Source organism: Ochotona princeps, chromosome 5, assembly GCF_030435755.1.
Source record: "Ochotona princeps isolate mOchPri1 chromosome 5, mOchPri1.hap1, whole genome shotgun sequence".
Classification (NCBI taxonomy): Eukaryota; Metazoa; Chordata; class Mammalia; order Lagomorpha; family Ochotonidae; genus Ochotona; species Ochotona princeps.
The window spans coordinates 24,670,117-24,690,821 of record NC_080836.1 but is presented as its reverse complement, the minus strand read 5'-3'; the positions used below and the strand labels follow the sequence as shown (position 1 = coordinate 24,690,821).

At 36.7% G+C, this 20,705-nt stretch overlaps 1 protein-coding gene across 1 annotated transcript in view; it reads left to right on the top strand.

Moving 5' to 3' along the window:
* The window catches only part of LRP1B (LDL receptor related protein 1B), a 1,366,825-nt gene that overhangs the window by 1,292,041 nt on the left and 54,079 nt on the right, over positions 1-20,705 (top strand). Inside the window, exon 86 of the mRNA XM_058664204.1 lies at positions 11,520-11,681. Coding sequence (XP_058520187.1) covers positions 11,520-11,681 — 162 coding nt within the window. The remainder of the gene's footprint in view (positions 1-11,519; positions 11,682-20,705) is intronic.

The window sequence follows — 20,705 nt, the reverse complement described above, 5'->3', positions numbered from 1 at the left end:
AACATATGCTTAAATTGCTCATCTTTGCTTTTATTTCACTTTTTTATTTAAATGAGAACAACTGTTTTTCACTTAAATTAAGCTTGATGCTCTAGTTTTCTTAACACAGATATTGCTTATACTTAACAAAGTGCCTAGAGCTAGATATTTGGCTCTACTTGGTTTCTGAGAATACAAGCAAGATGTTAAAATTGGAAATGCAATGTAGTGGTTATAATTTAAAAAGTAAGTGAAATAGAAAAAAAACTGATAAGTAGAAAAGTAAAAAAAAAAAAAATGAAATCCTATGTATTGTAAAAAGATGAATGCAATAGGAAACCATTATGCTTAGTGAAACCAACCAGGCCCAAAAAGAGAAATGTTCCCTGATCTGTGGTAACTAATACAGAAAGTAAAAAAAAAAAAAAACACAGTAATATATTTGTGCAAAGTTAACATTTTGAGATTTGATTATTGTTTACAACCTTTGTCTATACTCAGTCATACTGGTTCAATGACTTGCTGTTAGTTGAATTCTTCAGCTAACAGGAGTGCTAAGCCTATGACTGTAAAGTGAACTGAAAGTATACCATTGTAGAAATAAAACAAATAAGAAAGGGGAAGGGGGTAGGTAGCAGGGGATGGAGGGAGAGTAGGATGGACCTAAACTTGTATTGTGAAACACATGAAATATATTTACCTTATATACATAACATAATAAAAAAAAACAGAGAAAGCATAATTAAAAGTGGGGAGAAGACAAACATTGTGCATGTGTGGAGAAATTTGGGAAGCAGTAAGTGGAGGAACAAACATGGACATGGTTAATCAAGCAGAGAATGTGTGAATGGTACAATCCTTGTAACAATTTTGAAAAATGAAGCAAAATGTTTGCATAGTGTCCATGTCCTTGAAATAATGTCACTCTGAAAAATGTTTTCTAAGCCTCACATAACAAAAAGCTCAAAATTTAGGAATGTGTTATTTACAATATAAAATTAAAAATGAAAGCCTGAATTCAAAGACTAAACTTATAAAATACAGTATATGTAAAAGGTGAATGTTTGATAAATACAACCATATGTATAGATTACCTCATAATATAAAATAAATGGTTCACATTTTATTTTAAATATATGAAGAGTAGGATATAATAGTGTTGTCTCATGAGAGCCCAGTAGGAAAAAATATACATAAAATATGCATAAGAAACTGTAGGCATTTCTCTAAATTGTCCCACAGCCAACATAAATTACTATTATTACAGTAAAAATAATAACAGAATAATTGGGAATTAAAATTGTCATCAATTATTTTTGTCAGGATCATGAAATGCGTATACACACACACATTTATAGGCTACTCACTATGAAAAGATAAAGTTCACTCTCCTTGAATCCTTACAATAAATCTATGAGGGAAAAAAACTGAAATCCTCTCTAACTTTGTGCTGGCTCCATGAGTCACAGTTCCTGGCTCATTTGGACCATATGGTGGGAGTAACATTCAACTGTTCAATCCTGGAGCTCTCCAGGCTAATGTCAGAAAGACTGGAGTTAGCTTACTTTTATCCACAGAAAAGACAAAATGTTTCAGTCTCATTTTTACAATGCTGACTGAAAAATGAACTTTCCAGATGTATAAATAGACTGTGACCTATAATTTGAAACATGTCAGAATATATTAAGTGGTACCTAGGAGAACACTAGATAAAGCTCACGATTTTTCCCTCTTCTTTGTCAGTATTTCTGAGTACTTCTCTGTAATCTTTGTGATACTTAAGACAACCCGACAGCCCCAGTCAACTTGCTAAAATTATTTAGAAATAGGCACTCACTTTCAGTCAAGGAAAACATTATATTAAATGGGAAAGTAGAATGTCAAATCTCCTTATCAAAAAGACTTGCAATTTTTAAAGCATTTGGAACTTTCATTGCTTGCATCTAAGTGTGAAGACAAGACAGATTTCACAAAGGGTGATCTTGGGAGCGAAAGATGAGATCAGCTTTCAGATTACTCTGCTGTAACTGACTGATGCTGTGATCTCAGTTTATTGTTTCTATATTATCTATGAAAAGAACACTAACTATTTTGCTGTTGTCCAAATACTATAAATATGTTTAGGAAGTGTATCACCTTTAAGTGTATTGTCAAGTAAGGAGCCTTTACAAACATATTCTGCTGTTTAAATGCCCTTAAAATGCTGCCATTATGTATACTAAATATGTCTGTCAGATAACTGAAATCAAATAATAGCTACACACATATATGATCCATCAGGTATAAAATGTAATAACCAAAGATAAAAGTTTAAGACTGCTAGAGTGTCTCCTTAGCTGAGTAAGTGGCGTGCTACACTTAGGTAAGTATAATTTGGAAATCTCCCTTAAAAGAGAGACGAGAGAGAGTGTTCAGTATATGTATCTACATCAAAGACACAGAAACCATGATCAGTCTCATACGATGCTCAGATGGAATTATTTCCACTGACTTTCTTCTAATTAATCATACAGTTTAAAGAATGTGGGTATATAAAAATAGTCATTTTGTTCTGACATAAACCCAAGAGATTATGTTTTGTCTGCTTTATATCACATTGGACATTATCATAGCTAAAAAAATTTGCCAAATAAATCTAGCTTTCAAAGAAAGATCAACATGATAGCAAACTACAATATATACCCATGTGACTGAAAAATTATAAAAACACATCAGCATGATGTAACTGTATAATGTAAATGCACTTCAAAATGTTCATGGAATCAAGGACATGAAGTGGACTGAAATAAACCAGATACAGGAGGACAAATATTGCATGTTCTCTAGTATATGTGGGAGCTAAAATTCAAAACAAACAGCATGAGCAAATATCAGCGGTTCCTAAAGCCTAGATAGAAGAGATAAGAAGAAGTTTGGATAAACAGGGAATTTGAGTGCCCTGATAGGCCGAGAACTCCGAGGTCATCTATTCCCTATCGGATCTCCCACATGGGATGGAAGAAGCCCAGATCCCTCCTCCCAGAGTCTAATGACATTGGAACAACAGCCAGGAGCCCTGGGCAGCCCTCAGAAACAGAAGAACAGTAAACTTCCTTCTGGACTCAGAAGAGGAGCTTTCTCTGGTCCTTACTTAGTTCCAACTTTGGCTCCCCATCCTCTCTTGCAATGACCATCAAGGGTGGCTCCAGAGCCAAAAAAAATTAGAACAGATAGACAAAGAGAGACCAACAGGAAAGCTTAGAACAGACGAGAAAAAGTCAGCTTGAACTGTCATATACCTCACTAGGTAGGACACAAAGATCAGTTACTCCTCAGTAAGAGAAGATTTCTCTGCACACCCTCCTCAAACTGTTCTGCTCCTCAATCATTAATATATGGCTTGTTAGAGTTATAAACCTGTTTGGATTATCCTAAAATTAATGAAATTCAATAAAATCTCGCTTGAATACTATAACCTGCTAAATATAAATATAAAAAAAGACACAAGACAGTTAAATACTACCCTACAACCATTAAGATTACAGCAGTGGGTTATGTATAAACTAAAATTGAGATGTCCGTGATGTGGTTAAGAACTTGCATTTTCTAACACATTGGTCATTCAGTAGCATGTTAGTTAATTTGATCTTGTAAGTTTACATTTTTCTTCCTGTTGTCAAATTTGTGTTGTGACTTTTTATTTGAGGGGATAATATTCTGCCATTACTCTCAGATCAAAAATGGTCTTCCAATGAAACTGTTGAATTTATCTTGACAATAAGATGCTGGACTCTCTGCATGGTCCATGCCCACAATGGTGTAATTCTGACCATTTATGGGCTGTACTACAGTAATAATATGGAGGAAATCGGTTGGGGAGGGGTTGGGGAGGGGTTAGGGCAAATCCCAGAGCCTATGGAACTGTGTCATAAAATGAAATTTAAAAAAAAAAAAAGAAGCTTGGATAAAAAGAATAGGGAAAAGAATGGGTGTGACTCTTTAATTGGGACAAATATACTAAAATGACATTAATAGAATTGAGATGAGGGGTTCATGGGAACACTTTGCATTGCTACCTGGAAATTTTTATTTTATTTGTAAATTTAAAATTGTTATGAAACAAAATGTTACAAAAGTAAAAGAAGTATGCATTAGCTAAATTAGGCCAAGGATAATGAATTTTTCATAAACTTTTTGAAGAACCTGTATTTTAATAAAAATATGTTGGTCTCAAGAAGATAAGGATCAATATTAGTTAACATGTTATTTAATTCTAAAATATCTAAAAGTTTTACTGTGCAATTATTAGCAAGTAGGTACTTAAGCTGAGCATAATATTATGTTCAAAAATTTAATAAGCATAATTATTGCTTTCTTTATTTCTGGTAATGATATGTTTCGAATGCTTAAGTAAATTACAATTCACTGGATATGTAATTTAATTTTCCGCATTATCTGATGTCTATATTGGGACAGTTTATAGTGAGTTAAGGTGAGCAACATGACCAGTTCTGAAAAGCTAGATTATTCCCAAACCAGTGCTCAAAGAGATTGCCTATTGTCACTGAAAAATCAGTGGTGTCACATTGTTTGCCAGTGACAGAGAACTATGCGCTTTATGACTATAATGAATAAACACTGTTAATATGTTAATTACCTGTGAGATAAACTATAGACAAAACCATGTTCATTTAGCAGGAACTAATGATAGGTATTATGACATGTTTATTGTCACTGTATATTCGTTAAAATACTTATAATTGGTTATAGATCAGACAAATATAGATCCTCATATTTGTCTACATCTATTAATGATTTTCCAGTAGAAATACAAATGTTTATGATCAATTTGTTTCATGATATGAAAATTTGCTGGAACTATTAGAAGAGACAATAGTTTTATGTACAGCAATAATAAAATAAACATGTGTGTGTATATATACATACATATATATATATATACACACAAAAGTTCCACTGGTTATATGCAAATATAAGGGTGTTTCAAAATTTGTGAAAAAATGAAATTAGAAGATCAGTTTATTTGGGTACAATAATTTTGAAAATCATAAATAGTCTTTTCACAGAATGAATTCTCCATGAACTTTTTGTAGCATCCTTGTATTTTAGGACCACTGAGAGAAAAAGAAACAAAAACATATGTAGAGAAGTATGATACTTGGAGTTGACATTTATTTCCTTATGGAACCCAAAAATTTTGTGAACATGCCCTGTCTGCAAACTGCAGGAAAAAATTTTAAATGTGCTCATTCAGTCAATGGCAAAGGTCTGAAAACTGGTATCCAGTATCTCCAACTATAAGACCAATGGAGCAGGCAAGGGGTTGGGAGGAGGGAATTTTAGCATACGTCTTGAAGTCCCGGCATAAAGAATATAGTCCCAGGCTTCAAGGGGAAGTGAAAGCAGGAACTCAATGAAAACAATATGCTATTGTTATTTATTTAAAAGAAGAGAGGCAGAGTGAAAGAGAAAAAGTTAAATCTGTTGGTTCACAATTTATATGCCCCCAGTAGCGAGGGATGAGCTTGTAGAAAACTAGGAACAGGAATCTTAGTTTAGACCTCCTAAATGGGCAGCAGAGAGCAACCAGTTCAGCTGTCCCCTGGTGCATCTTACAGTGCTTTAACAAGAAGTTGGAATTCGGAACAGGGACAAGACTCAATCCTAGGCACTCTTTTTTTTTTATTAATTATTTTGCATTATGTGACAGTTTCATAGGCTCTGGGAATCCCCCCACCCCTCCCCCCGGTGGATTCCTCCACCTTGATGCAGTATTACAGTTCAAATTCAATCAAGATTCTTTCCTTGCAAACGTATACCAAGCATAGAGTCCAGCTACTTATTGTCCAGATGGGTTGAACGGTTTCTTGGGGAGACCATTTCTGGTTCGAAGTTAGAGCTGGTAGAATATCTAGATTATTCTAAAATCTGCCAAGATCAGCAAAATTATACTTCATCACAACAAATGGCTAAATACTAAAATGAAATAGACACGAGACAGCTAAATGGTACCTTATAGCCATTTTAAGGTATATAGCAGCCGGTCCTGTATATAAACTAAAATTGAAATGTCAATGAGCTAATCATAGGTTGTGGTTAAGAACTTGCTTTTTTTTTTTTTTTTTTAACATACTGGTTACTCAAAACCATGTCAATTCCATAATGTTGCAAATTGCTGTTGATGTTATATTGGGACTCTTAATTGACTGGGATGATATTCTACCAGCCCTAGGCACTCTTAAATGGGACATAAGCAGCTCAGCTGGAGGCTTATGCTAAATCAGTCACACTCCTCTTTGCAAACTTTTGTCCTACCTAGCCTTCAGTGAGTTAGCTGATGTATGCACATATTAGTGAAAATGGATCTTTTATCACTTACTATACTAATTTCAATGCTAATTTATTCTAGAAACATCCTTACAGACTAGTTGAGAAATAATGTTTTACCTGCTATCTGGGCATTCCTTTTAAGGTTGACACATGAAAATAACCATCACAGCATGCATTTGGCAAGGTGCCTGGATAACTAATATACATAGTGAAATATGAATATGGAGCAGACCTAGTACTGAGAAAAGGTTACAATGTAGGACAAACAAACATGACACAGAGGATAAGATCTCCTGGAAGAAATTTGTCTTTCGGGGAGTAGAAAAGTTGACAAATTATTGAGCTGTTGGAGATATATTCATACAAGAATACCCAAGCAGGACTGTACAGGGAGGTCCGATATTTAGGATGGGTAATTCAGACTCAGGAAAATAGAAAATCAGGACCAAAAATTAACCAAAAAAAATCAGAGTAAGTCATAACTATGTTAGAAGAATCGCAGGAGAAAACAAAATAATCAGAGGTAAAACAGCAGTAAGAAATATTTCTCTTAAATGGCATCATCTATTATGTGTAATTATTCACAGCAATTATATAGGTTAGGTGTTACTAATATTTCTACATTTATAAATGAGCAAACAAGCTGGAAGGTTCTTGGTCAGTGGAAATATAAGCCAGTAACTCGCTCCGGTAGTCTATAATTCTGTAAGGCTGCACTCTTCATGGGTGAGCTGAGGGTACCATGGAAACTAAACTGATAGACAGCCAGGAAAAAAATCCCTCTCCCTCCCACCTCAGGCCAGTGATGCTCATTGAGTGGTGCAGTCATTGTAGGCAATTAGTTCCCATCTCTGACTGCTATAAATCTATACTTAAATCATCACAGCAGTGTTGTTTCCTATGCAAGTATCAAATTCATATTCTCTTACCTACACAATCTTGATACATGCATCCAGTGCAACTTGCTAGGCTGCACCCAAGGACATTCCTGAAAATATTAGATCCATTACCTCACCCAATTTTGTACAGATGGTTCATTTCCCTTGAGCAAACAAAAGATTCGCTGCATCACCATACAGGTGCGTTTAGATAATATTTTTCTGAATACGAAGAATTCTGCTGGTTAAAAAGATATTTTCTTTAAAGAAAGCAAATTAAGAGCTTTTGAAAAATAAAAACTGAAATTAAAATGTTCTGAAGTGTCTGTTCACTTGGGAAGCACATTGGTTGCTTTGCTGTATTTCCAACACAGCTGTAGATGAGACACAAGTCCTGAAGACAGAGGCATTTCTCTGAATGATGCAGAGAAACTTTGATACCTCAGCAGGTTCTGTGCGTTTCAGACTTCAGTCCTTTTTGCCAGGCATAATTTTGAAACAAAACAGGAAGTAACATAGGAAACCATGTATCTATATAGCTTACAGTCAGCCTCCAGGTGATTTTTTTTTCTGATTGTTCTACCGCTTTTATGATTTTGCCTGTCCTTAGGCACTGTTTGATGTGCTGCACCAGTTGGTTTGTGTTACACTTCACATGTTCTGTTTGTAATTCATTCATGGGCATCTACTGAAGAGGAGGAATTACTTCATTTGTTCCCGCCTCTGGTTTTCCTCAGCAGCAGTGTTGCAACAATGATCAGCCCCTTTGCTGCTATCACTATTTGTTTTGTTTTGTGTCTTATTTTTCACCTACCAGTGTGTCAGAGAATGTTCTGTTTCCCTGTCAGCAACAAGTGGAAACATTTGTCAACAGTACAGGGAACATATCCCATAAAAAGTTCAGTAAAAAGTTTCCGGGCAACATATGGTTACTAGTTTTTTTTAACATAAATAAAATCTAACCTTGTTTCTCAAGCTGGTTTTTTTTTTTTTTTTTTTTGTATTTGAAGCTTGATTTACTTATTTTGAAAGTTTCACAGAGAGAAGGACACACACACAGGGAGAGAGAAAGAGAGCCAGAGAGCAAGCTTCCATCAGATGGTTCAATCCCCAGATGGCTACATTGACTCAGGCTAGGTCATTCCAAAACCAGGAGACAGGAGCTTCTTCCCTGTCTCCCATGTGAGTGGCAGGGTTCAAGCACAGGGGTTGTCTTCCCTCTTTTTTCCCAGGCACTTAACAGGGAGCTGGCTGGGAAGTGAAACAGCTGTGATACCAATTGGCACTTTTATGGGATCCTAATTCCACAGGCTTTGGCTTTACTTTTTTTTTTTTTAATTCCATTGTATTATGTGACATGGTTTCATAGGCTCTGGGATTCCCCCCACCCCGGTGGATTCCTCCACCTTGTTGCAGTATTACAGTTCAAATTCAATCAAGATTCTTTCTTTGCAAACATATACCATGCATAGAGTCCACCATCTTATTGTCCAGATAAATTCAACGGTTTCTTGGGAAGACCATCTCTGGTCTGAAAGTAGAGCTGGCAGAATATCATCCTGATCAATTTAAAGCCACAACATAACATCAGCAACAATTTACAACACTATGGAGTTAATTGACATAGTATTGAGTAACCAATATGTTAAAAAATGCAAGTTCTTAACAACATCCTGTAACTACTTCATTGACATTCCAATTTTAGTTTATACAGAACCTGCTGCTATACACCTTAAAATGACTATAGGGAACTATTCAGCTGTCTTGTGTCTTCTATTTTCATTTTAGCCTTTAACAGTTTATAGTGTTGAAGCATAATTTTGCTGAACTTGGCAGATTTTAGGATAGTCTAGACTGGCTTATAAATCTAACAAGGCATATGTCAACAGTTGAGGTGCAGAACAGTTTTGGAGGGGAGTGGAGAGAAATCTTCAATACCTTAGTGAGGAGTAACTAATTTTTCTATCGTACCTAGTAAGGTATATGTGAATCCACGCTGACCATTTCCTCTCTTGTTCCAAGCTTTCCTTGTTGTTCTCTGTCTATCCTAATTTTTTTGTTTGTTTGCTTTTTGGGGGGCGGTGGGGGGACTTCTGGAGCAACCCTGATGGTCATTGCAAGCGAGGGTGGGAGCCAAAGTTGGAACTAAGTAAGGACCAGAAAAAGCTCCTCTCCCGAGTCGCGAAGTAAGTTTACTGTTCTTCTATTTCTGAGGACCGCTGAGGGCTCCTGGCTGTTGTTCTGATGACATTAGATCCTGTGAGGAAGGATCTGGGCTTCTTCCATCCCATGTGGTAGATCCAGACGGGGGTGGGTGACCTCAGAGTTCTTGGCCTCTGAAGGCACTCCAATTCCCTGTGGTCGTCTTGGTAGTTGGGATGTAGTCCTTGGTGCCCATTCTGCTAGTCCTTGGTGAGAATTCAGGAGTCTCCAAGGTTGGGAGACAAACCTCCTCCTGTCCACCTGCTCCACTCCGGGGTCCCCCCGTCATTGGCTTTACTTCTATGATACACTTCTGGTCCCTCTTGATAGGCATCTATATACCATGAAAGTATCAGTATTTATAAATGGCAGGCCTGGAAGAATTGTTACTCACTATGTAAACATTTACCACTTTGGACCTTTGGAACAACAGGTTCTAGCATTTTTGAGTGTGTAGTTTTCTTTCAAAGCAAAATAAAAAAATAAATTTACGGAACCTCAAATGTTTCCTTCTCTAGGATATGTAGATTTAGTTTAAAGATATTTTATGCGTGTAAGAATGCTCAAACTGTAGAAATCTTTAGTGAAGAATATGTGGTGAGATAAAATACCAATCATTTCACACCCCAAGTCTAAGTAAGCCTTATACTCATATATTACTCTGACCATTCTAATGATGAGAATTCTGCTTAATTAAAATCAATAATCAAACTTCCTGTTTTTTACAGGTTATATTTTTGCAATACTTAATAATAGCTCTTTCTCCGTATAAATGATGTCTATTACTTTTGTTTCACTCTAATAGACCTAGTGCCTTATATCATTTTCCTCTCAGTCCTAGAAAGATCGAGCTGTCACAGAGAGAAGTCAACTATATTATGCTCAAAACACCCAAAAGAATAGCTTACCTTTTATTCTGATGTTAGTTCCCATGGAAGAAATAAATAAAAAGGTTCAAAAATGGTAGATGCTTCTGATTTATACATTTTCTCTTTCTTTGTTACCATTTCTCTCTCTCTCTCTCTCTCTCTCTCTCTCTCAAAAGCAAGAAGGGGTGGGGAAACAAGAAAAAAAGGCAGAGGAGAAGCAGGAGGAAGAAGGAAGGAAGAGAGAGAATGAAAATCAAGAAAGGCAGGAGCAGAAAGGGAGGAAGAAAGGAAAATGGAAAGGAAAGAGGGAGGGAGGAAAAGATGTGAAAAGTAGAGCAAGAAGGATGCTGCACCGTGTGGACTCCCACATCCCCTGCTGGAGTGCCTGCAATGAGGCTGCGTCTCTGCTGCTGCTTCCAGCTCCCTCTAGGGCATCCCTGGGGGCCGCTGGTGATCTCAGTCGCTTGGGTCCTTGCCACTCTTCTGGATAGATTTCCCACCTGGATAGATTTCCCAAATTTCAGTTCCAGCTTTGGCCCAACCCCAGTACATTGGGAGATTGAGAGAGATTAAAGGTGAGGGGGCTCCCTCGATCTTTAATTTTCTTTCTCTGACACTAATTTTAAAAAAGATTTACAATCTCTTTTCCTCACTTAAAACTTCTAAATAATCTTACCTACTAGACTACAGGTAACAACCCCGGTCATGTGTAAAAACCATCAAAATTACACAAACTAAGACAGAATAAGTACTGTGGTCAAAACGTGTCGATTCAATAAAATTAAAATGGCTGATGTTTATAAGCCTAACAATAAGTTATATTGTATCTTAAATTTATTAAATATTTAGTTGTAGAGAGTATTTAATGCTTTGTGTAGATTCAGCATTGATTAGTTGATGATTGAACAATAGAAAATGTGATTGTATTTTACATTTGAATAGAAGTACAATCTATGGTACTACGTAAGTAGAACAATAATTGAAAACTTGTTATAAAAGGAAAAGCATCAACAATAACAGCATGCATGAAAATATAATTGCGCATAAGATGGTCTCTGATTACTTGATCTAATTCAGTCTAAGGGTAAAGCTGCTTTGGAAAAACAAGTGACCCCAACAACCAATATGGCTGCATACAATCACAGAATTAAATGTAAACAGATATTGATGAGATATTGTCATCGCAATACTTACGCAGTCGCAATTTCATTAACATAAAGAATTAAGTCTAATGATTTTCATCTTTTTTTCCCTTCCACAGGGAGACCCACCTGCACCTGTGCCCTGGGGTACACTGGACCCAGCTGTGGTAAAACAGTCTGTGAGGCCTTTTGTCAGAATGGAGGAACTTGCGTTGTCACTGCTGGGAATCAGCCGCACTGCCACTGCCTACCTGAATACACAGGAGACAGGTGTCAATACTGTAAGTGACCACAACCCTAGAAATCACAGCAAAGCAGAGGTTGATGTTTACACTAAGGAATCTTGTTAACTATAGTTTATTTTTTATAAGCTTTTTTAAATTATATTTTTTATAATCTTTACATAGTTAATTAGGGTAAAAAAGGTTCAAGGGCTATAGGGAAGTGGGTAAGACTATTATTTCCGTATTGTTTCCTTCATATTTAAAGAGGGGTATTGAGGGAGAAGGCCCACCCAGTTTCCCACCCACCCCAGGTCCCGGATGTGGGGCATGCTCTGAGGTTCTTGCTCAGGTGGTTTTGATGGTTATAGTTTATATGTACTTCCTCCACTGCCTAGATTTCAGTTACTGCTATTTCTGAAGTCTAATCTCACACTCATTATAACCATTCCATAAAATTTGCCTCATTCTTCTCTTATTTTAAACACTACTTTTCCCCCCTGCTTATATCTATTATTCATTATCATAAATCATTCCATTGTATATATTCTTAACTCTCTTTTCTTCTCCTCTACCAAACTTTTCTTGTAAAACATAACCATGGATAAACCCAACTCACCTTTCCTGAAATGACACCACCCAGCTGAACTCAGAGGATGAGAACCATGTAGTCACACCCGCTGGCATCATTCACCTCAAATAGACACTTCTTACAACTTTGTACAGTTCACTAACTCATGACTTAAACTTTCTCAGCAAACATCCATTTCCTGTTCCACAACTTTGCTGTCAGCTGACACTGCTTCCTGTTGCCTTGATGCAAGTAGGAACAGCATAAAGAAGCTGTGTCAAGCTCCCACTATCACAACCCTTACCCTAATCCTGCCCTATATACTAGTCTTCTTTCTTGTTACTGGAAACATTAAATACATATATCATATATAATACATAATGTATGGTATATGATATATAGTATAATATATATTAGCAAATCTTTATATAGAAATGTTTATTTGCTATTTTTATTGGAGCAGCAGATATACAGAGAGAAGGAGAGACAGAGAAAAAGATCTTTCTTCCACTGATTCATTCCCCAAATGACCACCACAGCCAGAGCTGAGCCAATCCAAAACTAGAAACCAAAAATTTCCTTCAGGTTCCCCCACCCCCACCCCAACCCCCCGGGTGCAAGTTCCCAAAGATTTAGGCCATACTCTACTGCTTTCCCAAGCCACAAGCAGGAAGCTGTATGGGAAGTAGGACAAGAAAGGCAGCCAATGTGGGATCCTGGCAAGGATTTAGCTACTATGCCTTCGCACCGGGTCCAAAATGTCCATATTGCATCCAACCCCATACTATCCAAACATGTGCTATTCTCTACTAAAGATTCATGAACATTGGTCATGCAGTCATCTCCTTTTTCTCTTGCCTCGGGGATATTTCCCTCCATAAATTCTTTCTCTAAAACTTTCTATGTTTCCACATCTTTTTCTGGTTATCTCATCTGCCATGTTATCCCTCTTTCTGTATTAGAAACATTACTTTTAGAGACTGTTACAATTTTTAATTCCCTTCTATGTTTGTTCAAATCAGTGTTGCTGGACGTGTTTATCAAAGTCAATTCATTTTGTTTAACATCCTGTATGCTACCACATCTAATGATCAATTCTCAATTGATATTTAGCATCCACTACCAGCAGTCCATCACTCCATTCTTAAAATATCTTCTTTGCTTGTCTTTGTGGAGTCACTTCCCCTTGCTTTCATTTCTGGTTATTGGTTGCTTCTCATGGAAGCTCTTTGCTGGTTCCTGCTTCTCTCTGATTTTACACAGTATAGGGATAGGCAGGCAATGCTGTCTTCAGTTCCCTTTTATTCTCTGCAAGCCATGCATTAAATCAGTGATTCTCATTCAATTCTGCATGTTAAAGTGACTTCAAGATCTATAAAATACACTTTTGCATGTCACTTTAGGAAACTTGAATTCCACTAGCCTATGTTGGAATATTTATATTAGTTTAAAAGGCTTTTTCAGATATCTTATAGATATGAGCAAAATAAATATCCACTCCTTATTCACTCAATTTTGTTGTTGATACTCTTCAATGTGAAGAATTGCAAACTTAAATATCATCTTAAACTAGTCATCAATTTCAGATTTTTATAACCTCATCTACTTACCATCTTGACTCTGCCCTAAATCTGAATTTCTCACACCAAAATTCTAATAAAATCATTTCTGTCTAAAGGAAAAACTTCTGCTTGTTTTACAGGAAAAAAATCTTAAACTATTTTCTGATTTCTATTTTAAATATCTCTGTTTATTCCCTGTTTACCATTAAAATAAGAAGACAGTCTGAGTTTCACTCGCGCCGCTCATGCATGCCACCAGCAACTCTGGGACAATATTACTAAGTGACCCTCTGCTTTGACACTAGTATTTGTTCTCAAAAGACAAGTTATAGTTGTACTCTTTTCAGTATAAGATTGAATTCCATCTCAGTCACATTTTTTGAGTTTTTTTTTTCACCTTGAGAGATTATTGGAATTATTCCTTTATTTGATATTACTAATTATTTACGTGTAGCTATTATACTCAATTGTATAGATGGGCACCAAGAAAACAAATAATCCTCTTAACATCATCAAGTTAAAAATGAAAAGGCCTGGGACTCAAATCCAGGCAACACTGCTTTCAAAGCACATGTCCTTAAAATTGTATTAACTTTGTTTAACACCATCAAGGACCTCTGGAAATTGGTATTTGCCTCTGCTCATTTCACACAGTCAAGGTGTCCTCAGTGGTTTATTTGAGAATCAAGCATAAAACTATGTCTCTTTCTTCCAATGCTCCAGTGGGAGTAATTGCTTTAAACTGCTGTTTAACATCCCAAGTGTCTGTTCTCTTCATTTAGACCAACCACGTTTTGACATGAAGATGCTACTGCCAAAGCCAGTGCCACTTTTCATGTGATTTGTCCAAATTCTCTCTTAACAGTGTGTTTCACAGGCCAGTGGTTTATCTGAGGATGTAATCCAGTTACTTATATATTCCTACTTACATGTTGTTTGTATAACCATCACTCTCACTTCCCCTCATATAGTACTTTTTCAACTTCCTCCACTAACTTATGTTTTTATTATCATGTTGCTGTATGATCTTCACAATTCCAAATGATTTCCTTGTAAAAGAAAGCCTCATTACTATCCATACTAAGCTCCCCATTTTTCCCTTCTCCCTGAAAAACCACCCTGATCACATCTGTCCAAAATAAATGCCAACTTCCCTGGCATTGTGATGCAACCCAGATTCAATACCATTTTCTTCTTAAACTCAATCATGTACCCTCAGTTTTAATTAACCTTGCAGTCTCTGTTTATCTCTTCCTCTATGATAACACTTGAACATTCAATTTCCTCTGCCAGGAGCCAGGAACTTCCTCCAGGTCTCTCATGCAGGCACAGAGTCCCAAGGCTTTGGGCCGTCCTCAACTGCTTTCCCAGGCCACAAGCAGGGAGCTGGATGGGAAGTGGAGCTGCTGGGATTAGAACCAGCACCCATATGGAATCCCAGTGCGTTCAAGGCAAGGACTTTAGACACTAGGCTACTGCGTCAAGTCCTAAAAATTATTCTTAAACTAAGTTAGAAAAAGCACAATGTGGCCATCATTATAGTAATTTTGTTTCTTCTATAAATAAATTCTCTCAGCTTTTATCTTAATTGTCAGCTTCATACAATTGCAGTCTGAAGTAGCCTGATGCTTTACAAAATGATGTGTTATAATTTTATCACTATCAGCAGAGCACTTCCCACCTTTTACTGCAAAGCACTTATTAAAATTAACCAATTAATCCTTAAACAGAGGTTAAATAACTTGCTTAAGGTCCCGAAGTGCTAATATTATGGACAGAAATAGACCCCAGGAGTTGTTGATCAACATGATAACAAATATTCTGGCAGTGCAGGGATGCTGTTCTTGGGTAGCATAATAAGTCTGTGGACAGTGTCATTAAGATGACAAACCCAACAGCTGACAAAAGCAAAATCAATTCAAGATCCATTAGATGTGAGTCGCCAGGGTTCAGTGGACCTGGTGTTCTGTCAAAATTGTATCTAGGAAACACAAAATCATCTCTCTCTAACTGAAGGAATGGCAGAATGGTTCATTACGGTGCCTAATTAAAGGTCCATTAGTGGGAGGTAAAACATCCGTTCTTATTTGTGCTGACTAAAAACATTTCACAACTCTTAATAGCAATATAAAATCCTGAGGTCTGAAATGCAAATTAATTCTAACAGCAGCAGTCCCAAGGAGGGGAGACAGAGATAAATAATGACAAGAGTCAAATTAAGTGTTCTTTAAGCAAGTTGTTCAAGAACAGCATGCATTTCATGCTATCCTAGAGCAAAGATTTCTAATATAACTTTTTTAAATTAAGTAAACATGTCATTTTGCACTTAACAGTTAAATGTGAAGTCAACAGGATCTGAGGTTGTTTGAAATTAACATCAGCGCAGAAAGGTCAATTGGAATTGAGTTGAAGACTAAAAATCAGGTAGTGAAATTATAACCTACTTCTCCTCTTATCAATATTTTCAATCTACTAGTGGTCTATTTGCATAGTTATCATAATTTCAATTAGAACTCAACTTTAATAGAAGTACACTGGCAACACTTGCTCTCACTGGTTAACAAATAGTTATATGCATGAAGTGATGTCTCCACTTTATAACTAGAAGTAACTGGCAATAACCCAGAGATGCCATAAGTTGTAAATGGCATTAGAAATACAACCTATTAAGTAACTTCTGGAACAAGCACTATAAATAGAAACCTCTTATATTTGGTGATGTTATGGTTTGTTTTTATCATTTGTCCTCTAGTGTCGTTTTGGCCTGTCCGGTAGTGAATATATTTTAGGTTTCTGGTAGTGAAGTATCTGCCAGTGAGCATGTTACAGGGAGTCACTGAGGCAAACAGTGTACCAAAGATAATTCTGGTTCTCAGAAAACTCTCTAACTTCACATTCAGAAGAGAAAACCAATTATTAAGGGGCAGTTTAATGAAACCGAAGGGCTATCAGAATCCACAGAAGGAATATGGAGGGTTAGCCTATAGAAAGATGTCTTGCAGGAAGTGGTGTCTAAGCTGGGTCCAGAAGAAAGAGAAGCTAACACAGAGAAAAGAAAAAACACTGAAGAAAAACACATGCAAAAGCACAGACAGAAACTCCTTTTGAAATTCACCTCTCCTATGTCTATTCGATCTCTACAGGGGAGGGCTGCCAGGTGATGCACCATTCAGTGAATTGATTGTCTCCTACACAATGTATTAATCAGAGATGTGTGCTGCGACACATTATTTTATCTAATACATGACGACATAGCATTTTTATAAATGTTCACGCAACCTTTTGAGATTTGCAGGCAGGCTAGCAAAGTCCTGCAGATGCCAGTAAATGAAATGATACAGTTCTTTGTAATATACATTAGTCAACATAAGAACTAACATCCGCAATGTTGTGGATTGGACTCCTTCTGGAGTGTTTTACTGCTGCTAATATCCTGTCCATTTGCTGCTGCTGGTGTGTGTGTGTGTGTGTGTGTGTGTGTGTACCAAATCCCTAGTAGAAAACAAAACTGAGTGTGGCAAAATGACTTACACAGTCTTCTGACCTTCTGCTTCATTGATAAGCGGTATTAATAGGACTTTTACTGAACTAATGCAGCTTATGGCAAATCCAGGTAGAGGAAACCAAAGTACTTTTGAAATAACAAAAGGAGAGTAGAATAAAATAGGGGTTTTTCAGTGGCTCTTGTTAACGTATGAAAGTCAACTCAGTGCCCAGAGTTGGCAGATTCGTGATTTGGAAAGCAGAACTATCAGTAAGGACGGGCTATTTAATCAATACACAGATTTTAGAAATTCTTGAGAGCCTCTGCAGCTAGATGACTAAATGTTGTGGAGCCCTGTTCACCTTGTGCCCTCCAGACCTCGTGCTGCTGGTGAGAAGGTAACATGGCCTTTCTTCACGTTGTTGCCATCTCTCTCCTGGATGAGTATAGCACATTATTTTGCATGGCTCTTTCCTCTAACCTTGAAAGCCTGTTTATTACTTCCAGCAAATATCCCTCTCATTTTCCATACCTTCTTTTATTGGCATCCAAAGTCATTATCTGCCATGCCCCTTAAATCCTCATACTTACCTTCTTAACTCCCCCTTGTGCCAGAATCTCAGCTCTTCTCTTTGGCAGTGTTACTGCTGTAGTTTTACCATTCAGCTTCTCAACCTTCTATCCCAGGATCAGATCACCAAGTCCTGATGTTCTGCAAAGCTCATCACTTACGGTTGTACTGAGCAACTAAAATGTGGGTGTTTGGATGTGTGGAGACAAACTATAAGGACCTTACGTCTATTCTGCTTTTTATTGAGATCTAGTAAAGAGTTCATCTGAAGACAGGGTCAGAAATATGTGCAGTCTTTCCAAGCAGGCCACTGCGCATCTATGGTTAAGAGAGATTGGTGCATGCATCCTCAGTTTAAAAAACCACCACACAGTACAAAAATAGAAATAGATTTCAATCAATTACTATCTTAGTGCATGTGAAAAAAAACATAGATTTATCATGTGATTATAACAGAAGATGAGGAGCTAAGGATTAGGTAATCTAATTATTTTAATTATCATTTTAGTCCAAATCATGTACATTAACTTTCTGGTTTATAAGAATAAAGATAAATTTGATCTAATAACAAAGATATTACTTAAAAAAAAAAGAAAAACCTTGTGCTATAAAATTATTAATCTTGAAAGTAAAAAAAAGAAAAAATTATATAAGACAAATGTGCCCATACAAAAGCAAAATTATCAGACAATGAAGTACAACTTCCCCCAAAATAGGCATATGTCAGTCAAAAACCAATTTTTTAAAAAATACTGTAACTGGGCCCGGTGGCGTGGCCTAGCTGCTAAAGTCCTCGCCTTGAACGCCGCGGGAGCCCATATGGGCGCCGGTTCTAATCCCGGCAGCTCCACTTCCCATCCAGCTCCCTGCTTGTGGCCTGGGAAAGCAGTTGAGGATGGCCCAATGCATTGGGACCCTGCACCCGCGTGGGAGACCCAGAGGAGGTTCCTGGTTCCCAGCTTCGGATCTGCGTGCACCGGCCCGTTGCAGCTCACTTGGGGAGTGAATCATTGGACGGAAGATCTTCCTCTCTGTCTCTCCTCCTCTCTGTATATCTGACTTTGTAATAAAATAAATAAATCTTAAAAAAAATACTGTAACTTATGCCACTGAAATATGTTGAATGCTTATGGATATGATGTTAGGGAATTATGGATGCCTCTACAAAAACTTTTATGAAGACAATTGCTCACGTAATTTTTTCTGAGATGGTTGTCAGATGCAATACAACTTTAAATTAGAAAAGGCTACAGCTTTGACTTGTGTCTCATGATAGATGAGTCAAAGATGATACATGTATTTTATTTCTGAGTGTTTATGCAGTTTAGCACATTTGAAAAGCACATATATATATATGATTAACTTGCTAAAATTCTCTTTCTCAGTTGTGTGTGGAATTTTATTATGTCTAGTAATTTCATTAATATTACTGAAACAATTCTTTAAATTTGGATGAAAATTTTGTTTTAAATAATTTAGTTTTCATCTGCTTGGAAGAGAGAGAAGGAAGCAGAGAGACACAGCAGTAGCTTCCTTTTGCTGGTTCTCTCCCGAATGGGCACAACAGCCAAAACTCACCCAGGTGAAGCAAAGAGCCTAAAACTCCATCCAGATCTTCAATATGAGTAGCAGGAGCCCAAGTACTTGAGCTGTTGTCTGGTACCTTCCAGGATGCATTAGCCAGAAACTGAATTATATGAATTGGAAACTAAACTTGAATCTGCATTCTGATGTGGAATGCAGGTGTGGTCATCAGTTGCTTAGCCAGTTGCACCATAATGCACTTTTCTGAAAAAAAAATTTACTAATGTTTAATTTTCAGCAGTTTTTCTGCATGTGAATTTAACTTGATTTTGAGATAACTGCATTCACAAAAATTCTCAGGATAGTAGAGGGGTGAACTAAATGCCACCCCCATTAAGCTTGCCAAGATAAAGTCATCTTCTATGCTAGGCAGCCCCTTGGCAAGTACTGAATGTTTTCCCAACTCTAAAAGCAGTACATATATCCACTTACAAAAAGATAATGCCAGGCAAACTTGAAAATATGTAATTAAAGGATAAAAATAATTTGTGACACAGAAATAACCTTCTAAGTGGGTTGTATCTGAATAATCTGACCATGCCCTATTAGGAACGCACCACCACACTCATAAGTGCAAGGCATTTCATGAATTGAGGCAGTCACTTGATCGTGCTGTCCTTCATGGGAATCACATGGGCTCGCAATTTCCTACAAATAGAACTAGATCTATGGGAACACATGAATCTTGTCTAACAGACACTTAAAAACTGTATATCTATATAAAAAAATATATATATATTCTCTAGGTACTGTTACCTCCTAATAACATCTATGGATATTCAAATATAAATTTAAGAATGATTCTTCTCATGTTTCTGTGTGTGAAATTTCAGATATCTTCTATCACCTTTTCACAAACAGCAGTGTGCCAAAGATCTTCCAATGATATAAAAAAAAAGGAAATTCTTATATGATAGTCATGGTTAACACTATAAGAGTTTTTCTTTTTGTTGGCAACAAATTAGTATTTTGTATTAGTAATTAGTATTAGCTAGTTTGCTCTAGATAAAAGAATGGCTGTCTTTTGGAAGTGAATATGCTATTAGAATTATTTTGTAATTAAACTGCTAACTAAGGAGAATGAGTAGGTAGGTTATAAATAGAATGAAATACAATTTAAAACAAACAAAATGCCTTTTGCAAATATTAAATTATAGCTTCTAAGACCTAGAATGTAGATCAAACATAAGAGGAAAGATTTATAATTTACTCTGTGGTTATGAAATCCAACAAATGAAGAATATAGAATAGATAGCAGGCCTATTTAATAATGCATTCAGTGTCATTCTCACAGATGCAAAAATATACCTAT